At 37.6% G+C, this 8,998-nt stretch overlaps 2 protein-coding genes across 3 annotated transcripts in view; one reads left to right on the top strand and one right to left on the bottom strand.

The window, feature by feature from the left end:
• Positions 1–8,901, bottom strand: part of hnrnph3 (heterogeneous nuclear ribonucleoprotein H3 (2H9)) — a 10,630-nt gene extending 1,729 nt beyond the window's left edge. Inside the window, exons 1-10 of one of the 2 annotated variants that reach the window (XM_008405832.2) lie at positions 8,806–8,901; positions 7,572–7,664; positions 7,019–7,174; positions 6,664–6,804; positions 4,872–5,010; positions 3,107–3,300; positions 1,762–1,857; positions 1,404–1,519; positions 1,044–1,179; positions 365–421 (exon numbers count right to left, since the gene is read on the bottom strand). In XM_008405832.2, the coding sequence (XP_008404054.1) occupies positions 365–421; positions 1,044–1,179; positions 1,404–1,519; positions 1,762–1,857; positions 3,107–3,300; positions 4,872–5,010; positions 6,664–6,804; positions 7,019–7,174; positions 7,572–7,659 (1,123 nt within the window). In that variant the 5' untranslated portion in view covers positions 7,660–7,664; positions 8,806–8,901. The remainder of the gene's footprint in view (positions 1–364; positions 422–1,043; positions 1,180–1,403; positions 1,520–1,761; positions 1,858–3,106; positions 3,301–4,871; positions 5,011–6,663; positions 6,805–7,018; positions 7,175–7,571; positions 7,665–8,805) is intronic. The other variant, XM_008405833.1, reaches the window with a different exon arrangement.
• Positions 8,479–8,998, top strand: part of pbld (phenazine biosynthesis like protein domain containing) — a 6,725-nt gene continuing 6,205 nt past the window's right edge. Inside the window, exon 1 of the mRNA XM_008405850.1 lies at positions 8,479–8,497. Coding sequence (XP_008404072.1) covers positions 8,479–8,497 — 19 coding nt within the window. The remainder of the gene's footprint in view (positions 8,498–8,998) is intronic.

Here is an 8,998-nt window from a genome sequence, read left to right as displayed (position 1 = left end):
GACTTAATGTTCTGCTCTTTGTGTGGGGAATGTTTGAGTGCTTTTTGCTGTTGAATCCTGAAACATGTAGGAGCGTTGTTGTCTGTTGCTATGGCAACGAGTCATAGCCGAGACAGAGAGCGRGAAAAAAGTAGTTTTGAGTTATTCTTTGACAGGTTTTGTGCACTATTTTCTCTTTGCTGTGGCACACTGCACTGAATTTATCACACCTACATGTTCAGGTTTAATTTAGTGAGCAGAACTGTTCTACCGCGGCAGCGCGGCTACGCATGGCATGTAAAAGAACGGTGTGAAATTTCAGGGTATAAACAATAACATGCACGGGGTCCATAAGTGATTTGTGATCGTCTGAATGAGAACTCACTTATCTCTCCTGCTCCATTAGCCGTTGAGTTGAGGAAGAGCTCAATGTAGCGATGCTCTGTGGAGAAAACGTTCAAGTGTTAAARATCAACGTCCTGATGATAAATGTTGCCTTCCTGACTATTTTTACCAGAAAATAAACATGTGAAATCAGYTGGTGGCTGTAATCAACAATTACTTTTCAATAAACACACCATAAAAAAACACTAGCAAATACCCTTCATTGTAGACGTTGTTACTGAGAGCCCTTGATGTAGGCTGCTACCTCACAGAGAGAGGCTTCAACAAATAACAGGAAGGTTACATTTAACCCTTCTACATATTTTAAACATTGTCATGGGCTTAAAAATGGCTGAAATGTTAGGAGCYTTTTAGAAATCACAAACTTTAGGTAGGAATCAGTGTCTCAACCATGTCAACGTTCTGATTATTTTTCCTTATTGCTCAGGTTTCTCAGAGACATTATGTTATGTTTTGTCTCATTTTAACATAAAAAAAGCTACAGAAAGATGTAAAACCTTTTGAATGCGGTTCAAATCCTAACARGAAAATGTCAAACAGCTCAGAAGCTTTTCAAGCAGCATGTTGCCCACAAAAACAATGTCAGCAGATTTTTGATCACTTCAGCATTCATGATTTCCAGGATCATCAAACTGTCGCACAGAAACAGAGACACGTACGCATATTATGTTTGTCTTTGGACATGGCGGCCACAGCATCTTCATGGGAGCGAAACTCCACGTCTGCCTCTCCGGTCGGCTTCCCGTTCGGCGCCATGTCAATGTGGATCCTCAGCGGGTTCAGAGGAGAGAAGAACTGGGGAAAAAATAAAAAATATGGCTCCATTTTATGATTCTGCTGAGACGGTTATTACCAAGTTTACATCTACATGCAGTTGCTCTAATTCTACTACAAGAAAGAAGAAAATTAAAAAACTGCAGGCAATAAAAAATGGAGGAAAACCTTTTATTGCTACCACACCAGGTACCCCAGTGCTTAGTTACTCTCTGTAAAATGTCTCACGTTAATTATGTTCTTACTTTTGCAACGTCGCCCTCTGAGGCCCGAAAAGGTAAACCCCTCATGTGAACAAAATGGCCGCCGTGGAAACTTGAGCCGCTATCGGATTGTCCGCTATAACCGTGGCCTCCGATTCCTACAGACAAAAAACAAAATGTTAGAAATTTACCAAGTGAGACAAACTGAAGTGGCTTTCAGAAAAGAATAAAACGTCACATAAATCAGCATAACTTTCAAAAAATGTGTTTAAAAATGTGAGAAAACGGCAGAGTTATCTAAAATGTTAATTTATTCTAGAAAGCAATGATCCGTTTAGCTGGACTGAATCATAGTTCTTCATGTTTTCCAATTATTTGGACAGGAATCGGAAAACTTTACCTCGTCCTCCTCTGTCTCCTCTCATCCGGTCGTCAAACATCCCGTCGCTGTAGCTGTAATCACTCAGACCGTTGTAGCTGTCAAAGCTACTGTAACCTGAACGGAAAACACAATATATACACAAAAAACACTTTAATTCAGCTTAAATAAAATAAAATAAACTGTCTTGACTCAAACATTAAAATCATTGGCAGAATAAACCTGTTGGTAAATCATCTCTATAAAGATAAACTCCAATAATGCATTTTTAGTTTATAGTTTACTTATGTCAAACAATTCAAATACTTTAGATAATGAATATCAACTATATACACAAAAACAAAGTAGGCAGAAGTATAGCCTTATTTTATCCACTCCTCTTTATTTTATGCCTTTTTTTTTTTACACATTCCTCATTTAAATGAAATTAAAAAAATGAAACAAAAATATTAATATATAACATATGGGGTGCACTGATTTATTGGTCAGCTGATTTTCTTAATGTCTGGAGATCAGTGGATCTTTTCTACTGGAGCTGAACTCTGCTGTCCTGTTGGAGGTTTTATCGGACAGACCAGCTCTTTCATTTCAAACTAAAATAATTGTGACGGCCAAAATCAGAATTGGCAGGTTAGGCTTTTTAAAGATCGGCAATCAGAGAAAACTGCAATCGCTGCTCCCTTAATGACACACATACACAGCCAGCCCTGGGAAAAATTCAGATGCCACTTAAAATGATTGGTTTCTCCGATTTTACTTTTCAAAGGTATATGATTGAGTAAAATGAACTTTGTTCTTTAATTCTATGAACTACTGACAGCATGTCTCTGAAACTCAGAGCAAAAATGTAATTTTTATTTGCAGAAAAAGAGAAACGGTGAGAATAACAAAGAAGATGCAGAGCTTTCAGAACTCTGATAATGCAAAGAAAACAAGTTTATGTTCATTTAGAAATAACAATATTAATGTTTTAACTCAGTTCAGAAATCAGTATGTGGTGGAACAACCAGGAGGTTTTTAATGGGTTCTTAGTTTTTACAGAGCTGCACATTTCAGGAAACTGCAGCTGAATGTCAGGTTGTTACTTACTGTTGTCATTGCTGCTGCAGACGGTTATAAACTAACTGATCTGTTGGCTCTTCAGCCCAGGATACTGAACAGACAAATGTTTGATCATCATTGAGCCAGCAGGTAAAGTATTTCATTAAACTGAGATAAAGGGTAGGAGTAAATAAGCGTTCACTTCTTCCTACTCCTTTTCAAACAGAAAAGTTGTGGTAAACTAATTATTTTGTTCTTGTTTATGTATGCATGTTTTTTCTCTGATTGTTTTTAAAAACCTGTTTGAAATGAATAAATCGAATACCTCCTCCGTAGCCGCCTCCGCTCCTCATGTTGTCCAGCAGACCCACGCTGCGTCCGGGCCCATACAGGCTGCCCCGGGGCGCCGCTATGACCGGCCTGTCATAGGGCCCGGGCCTCTGGGTCGACGTTCCCCGCCGGGGGAGGTCATAGTGCGCTTTGATCTCCCAGCGACTGCTCTTAAAGATTTCTATGTACCTGCAACACGAGAGGCCCGGGGGACAACGGGGAGGAAGGTGAGAGGCTTACCGTGCAGAAACGACACAGACAGACAATGAAAACAGAAACTTGCAGCCATAAAAACATCATCTGGGCATTTTCCTGTTCTAGATTTCTACCTCACCACTGATGCGTACGGCTTAATCCATACAGGGTGTTTAGGTCTAGCTTTGACTTTCTGCTGCCTGAGCATCACTGAGATGCTCTGATGGTCCTAAACCAACGCTGCCAAAACTATTCACACCCTCCGAACTTTTTCCATTTCTACACTTTTAATGCCTCCAAGTATTAAATCTGGATTTTCTTCTATAAAACCAACACAAACTGGTACACAACTGTGAAGTGGAAGTAAAATGATTGATGGTTTGCAGAAATTCTTCAATCAGGATGGATGGAAAGAATGTATGAAGTCTAATTTTCAAACCTTCGCCAAAGACTCTTAGGTTTATATGTACTTTGACTGGACCGTTTTAGCACCGTGATCAGGGGAAGAAAGTTTGCCTGTTTCTAGCTGGTTGTCTTTCAAAATTACACTAAATGTAACTAAAGAGCGCCCCTCTGGACGTGTGTTAAGGCCGAACCAAAATGTTTAAATTGGTCCATTTGGTCAGAGCAAATTCACTTCTTATGATGAGTCTCTTGGATGCTTTTATCAGATCTCTGTTCTCCTGGCCAGGCCGAGTTGGGCTTCTGGTTGCTCTGGGTTTTATTTTAGGTACCAGAATACTGGCCTGTCACAATAAACAATAAATCAATTAATCGTATGATAAACTAAAATGAGCTCAACAAATTTAATCTGCGTCGTTTTTCTCTTCTTCTACCAAAAACTGGATAAAAAAAGTCTCCAGTTTGATGTTTTGGTCTCAACCAAACTTTGTTTTGAAGGACAATTTTTGTTTACAAAAACTGTTTGTTTATTTAGTTCCAGTATTAAATGTTCATTAAGATGTAAAGTTTTTTGATCTTGGAGAAAGTGTTTCTGTGTTATTATGCCTTTAAGATTATGTTGCTTGACAATGGTCTCCAAGCAACAATATCATCGTTTATCACAATAACTTCTGGGACAATTTATCGTCCAGTAAAATCTGTTACAGGCCTACCAGAATGTACCAACATTGTTTTGCTAACTGAATAAGAAAAACATAATATTTCACTTTTTGTGTGCTACTTTGTGTTGGTTCATCTCACACACCTCCACGTTTTTAGTATGAAAATGTTCAGGGGTGTGAATACTTCTGCATGCAAGTCAACTTCTGGTAAATGATCTAACATCTCCAGATGTCGTTGTCTCACAAGGTTAATGTGTAACAGCAGCTTCAAAATGTGCTTAATAACAGAAAAACCCCTTAAAACCATTTCATTAATATTTTTGGAATTACACAACCCACCCAATTAAATCACCAAGTTCCCCCCTTTTCTCCAGAAATGTTTTAGCCCACGAACCCACACATTCACCCACTGCTCAGCCCATGTAAGCAACACCACAGTTATTCTACAATGATCATAGAAACCCATCCCAGTCCAGCCCGTCCCTCTCCCGTCTGTCCCACCTGTGCCCTATTCTTTCCTTGTGTTTCCCCAGAGCCTTTTCTGCTATCTCCTTTGAGGCAAACTGCACGAAGGCTTCCCCTGTGCTCCTCCCCTGGTAGTCCACTGGCAGAGTTATCCCATTTGGCACGATTCTGAACCCTTCAACCCAAGCACACATAAATACATAGGTCGGTAGGTAGACTGGTAGGAAGAGTTGAGAACATCACCCACTGCATGAGTGGAGCGTTAGCGATTAGTGTCATCATTGATCATCATCATCAGTAGCATCTTGTAAAACGTCACAAACATTGAAATTCTTTTGTCCTGCTTTAGCTTTGACGATATTAATGAAAGTTAAAAGGTCATTTAGATTTCATAAAACTGTTGGGGGGGAGTTGACTGTTCATGATCTTTGGAAATATTTCTTAATATCTTTAAATTGATAGCGGCACAAATAAGCCTGCCACAATAATCAATAAATCAATTAATCGCATGATAAATTAAAACAATTTCCAGTGGCATGATTTATCGTTTAGTTCATTTTCTTCCTCTTTCTACCAAAAACTGGATGATAAAAGTCTTCAGTTTGGTGCTTTGGTCTCAATTAGCCCTTATTATGAAGGACAATGTTGACAAAGACTTCAAAGTTTATTTTCTTTGTTGTTTTGTTAATTTATGTTGGATATTTAAAACGTCTTCCAGTTCCAGTGTTAAATGTTCATTAGAATCTTTTAGAATGTGTTCTTGCATTATTATTTCACCATTAACATAATTTTACTTAAAAATGGTCTCAAGACAACGATATTATCGTTCATCGCAATAACTTCTGGAACAATTTATTGTAAAGTAGAATTATAGGCCCAGGCAGAAACAAAAATATTTGCTCCACAAACGTCTGACACCACTTTAGTCTGATTTGAAGAAGGTGGGGGAGGGTGGGTCACTCAGGTAATTTTGATTTGGTAAAGTTAGGTTAGTCCTAGGTGACGGTGCTCTTCCTGCATCTGATATAATAACTATAACACTGATACGACCTGACAATAATCAATTTGTTGGGCCGTCCTATCTTACGCCAAACCCTCCCAGCTCATACAAGTAAACTTTTTTAAAAGGTAAAATATCAGTGACAGAAACATAAATAAATAAGTTCCTAATATATAGCAACAAAAAATAAAAAAATTTAAAAATCAGCGTTCGGATCATAAGGTTTGATCAAATAACTTTTTGCAATATATGGAGACTCACATTTCAGACGTCACTAGTTTTTGTTAGAATCGTTTTATTTTTGTCTTGAATCTCCACGTTACAGTCAAAATCCTAAATTGAGGAATTATGGAAGAACTCATGCTCAAGAGAAAATCAACAAAAAAAGACCCTTATTTATGAAATTCATTTGAATTTCAGCTATTTCTTATTCCTCTATGCACTACGATTTACTTTTTTGCTACAATGTATGAATATAAATTCAACTTGGCCCCTAAATAATGAAATTAGATTTGAATCAAACATCAAATTTGACTGTAGGAAGTTGGGAAATGAAAATCTGTTTGTGTAGTAAAATGTCTTAGATTACATTTGTTGTGAATTAGTGCTACATAGTCAAACTGAATTATTATGGCCATATTAGCAACCAACGAGTGAAAGCTCGCATTGTGCCTACATGCTGCAGATTTTAATAACCTTTATGCACATAACCAACACTATCAACAACAACACACAGTAACTTCAAATGTAAACACATTTTCTTCTACCAAGATGCAGTGAACAAGATTTTATCATAAAGGCTACAGCAACACTTTAACATTTGTGTACCTGAAAAGAACTGGACAATCTCCTCCTTGCTACATCCAAAGGGAAGTCCTCTTAATTTTAGCATGCAGCCATTGCAGCTGTCAGGAGGAGGGCCGCTACGTCTCAGCACCCATTCCATTTCACTATGTTTTGACTTAAACACTGTTTTAAACACATGAACACACGGAAATATGAACATAACACAAGCTGTAAAAGAAAGAGGCATTTAAATCTCAAACAAAGAGACTATATTCACACAATTATACAATGAAACGTAAACCTCTGCAGTAAACAGGGGGAATGGGAAACAGCATAATCACCACATGAACAGCAAAGCAATCATTTTTGAATAAAGACCCACAAATCCAACACTTACCTTCCACGTATCTGTGTCCCATGTATTTACGATCCTTGGCAAGAGCATTCTTGTAATCGTCAGCTGTTTTCAGCTCAATAAAAGCCTCACCGGTGGATCGGCCCTCTTTAGTGTAGGTCAGACACACTCCACTCACGCCTCCCACGATGTCGCAGTCTGCAGGAACGGATCGTCGTCATGTCGGAGAACCAATTTAGTAAAAAGTCACTGCAGCTGGTTACATTTCAACAAAGTTATTCATAAAATGAAACAAAATTGTCCAACGCTGACTGAACAGAATGAGAATAATTTGTATTACAACTTATCAACACTGTTCACAAAAACACTCAACTGCTAAAAGAAATAACCGGATACGCAACGGTTTAAGTAAATGGGTAAAAGCGGTTTGTTTAGACAACTGAAACAAACGCAATGAGAAATGGAGATACAAATTTAGGCAAAAATTGATTCATTTTAATACACCATATGTCCTGGAACACACAACTGTTAATTGTGACGAACAGAACTCAAAGTTAATGGTCGACTTCAGCAGCTGATGTGTGTTTATTCTCACCAGAGAAGAAACTGGCCACTTCGTCCCGTGAGCAGTTCCAGGGAAGTCCTCTGATCCGGACCACATACCCATCGTCACTCGAAGACATCCTTTCTGCCAAGAAAAGGAAATTTGATTACTGTGTTCTTACACGTTACGTTACCGTCAGTGAGCTTGTGATTTTTGTACAAGTAACTTGATTTGTGACTGCACTGCTATCGACTTGTCCTGTCCTTTAAAAAGAGTTTTWATTTACTTTTGTAGCTTAAAGTTTTCAGAATATAATAACAAAGTTAATATATTCAATTTGCATACCAACTTTAGGCGAATGAAGAACTTATTTAATCAAACAAGTGCACAAAGATTTATTTGCGATAGTTACACCAGCACTTTTGGATGAAAAATATGCTAATTAAAAATAGATATTTTAGACTTACAAAGACATATCATGTATCAGCATATTTTTCCATAGTTTCTATTACTGCCTTTAAAACTTCCTTTCTCATCATACATAAATATTTATAAATTAGTATATTTTCTAAGTCTTTCAATGCCGGTTTCAGCCAAAAAAATACATTTTAGATACCCAAAAAGCTAAAGTTAATTTCATTCCCATATCTCATGTATGTAATGTATTTAAAAATGCATTTTAAATGATAGTCAATGGCAAAAATATCGATTGTGCTGTTTAGTTCTAACATGATGTTAAAATTAAAGATAAAAAATATATATTTTACCAAAGGCACAGGTGCTGGAAGCTGAACCAGTGGTAAAGTTAAAAATATACACTGTTTTAAACACGTGTTTAATTTTACAAGCCGCAATTACAGCAGGAAAAAATAGCTTCATATTTCCACGCAGCTAGGCTTTCATCAACGTCAAGTGTCATAAACCACAGATCGCCTTTAAAATCCTTCATAACGCCGCCATGTCTGCGCCCACAAAAAGTTAACTATCTGTTTATAAGGTAAAATTGCAGCATTTGTGTGCCTATAAAGTAAGTTATGTAAAATTTAAGCAAACGTATTTCCTCTTTCGAGCTAACGAGCTAATGCTAGTTTTACCGTTGAAGCCATTATAGCAGGCCAACGGCAGAACAGAAACAGCGGTCAAACCAACGAACCTAAGTGGTCCGCCAGCCAGAATATAGTAAACTATAGCCAAGAATCAACATGAATTTATAGAAAAATGTGCTATTTTTTCAAATAAAAATAGTTTACAAACAGAAATAATTTTGCAAGATCTTTTTTTTTACCCCGGTGTTTTCCAGCTCCAAAGGTTTCACTATCAGGAAACGCGCTCAGGTTGGTTCTTCCTCATGTAGAAGACGGCACAGTAACTGCCGGGCACAATACCGCCATCTAGTGGCCTGGTGTGCTGACAGCAGATTAACAGAAACAAAAAAAAATAGTTTTTTCTAATAAATTTGTGTTGTTTAATATGACAAA

Source organism: Poecilia reticulata, linkage group LG3 (assembly GCF_000633615.1).
Source record: "Poecilia reticulata strain Guanapo linkage group LG3, Guppy_female_1.0+MT, whole genome shotgun sequence".
Taxonomy (NCBI): Eukaryota; Metazoa; Chordata; class Actinopteri; order Cyprinodontiformes; family Poeciliidae; genus Poecilia; species Poecilia reticulata.
The sequence above is the reverse complement of the archived record's forward strand: the minus strand, read 5'-3'. Positions and strand labels throughout refer to the sequence as shown.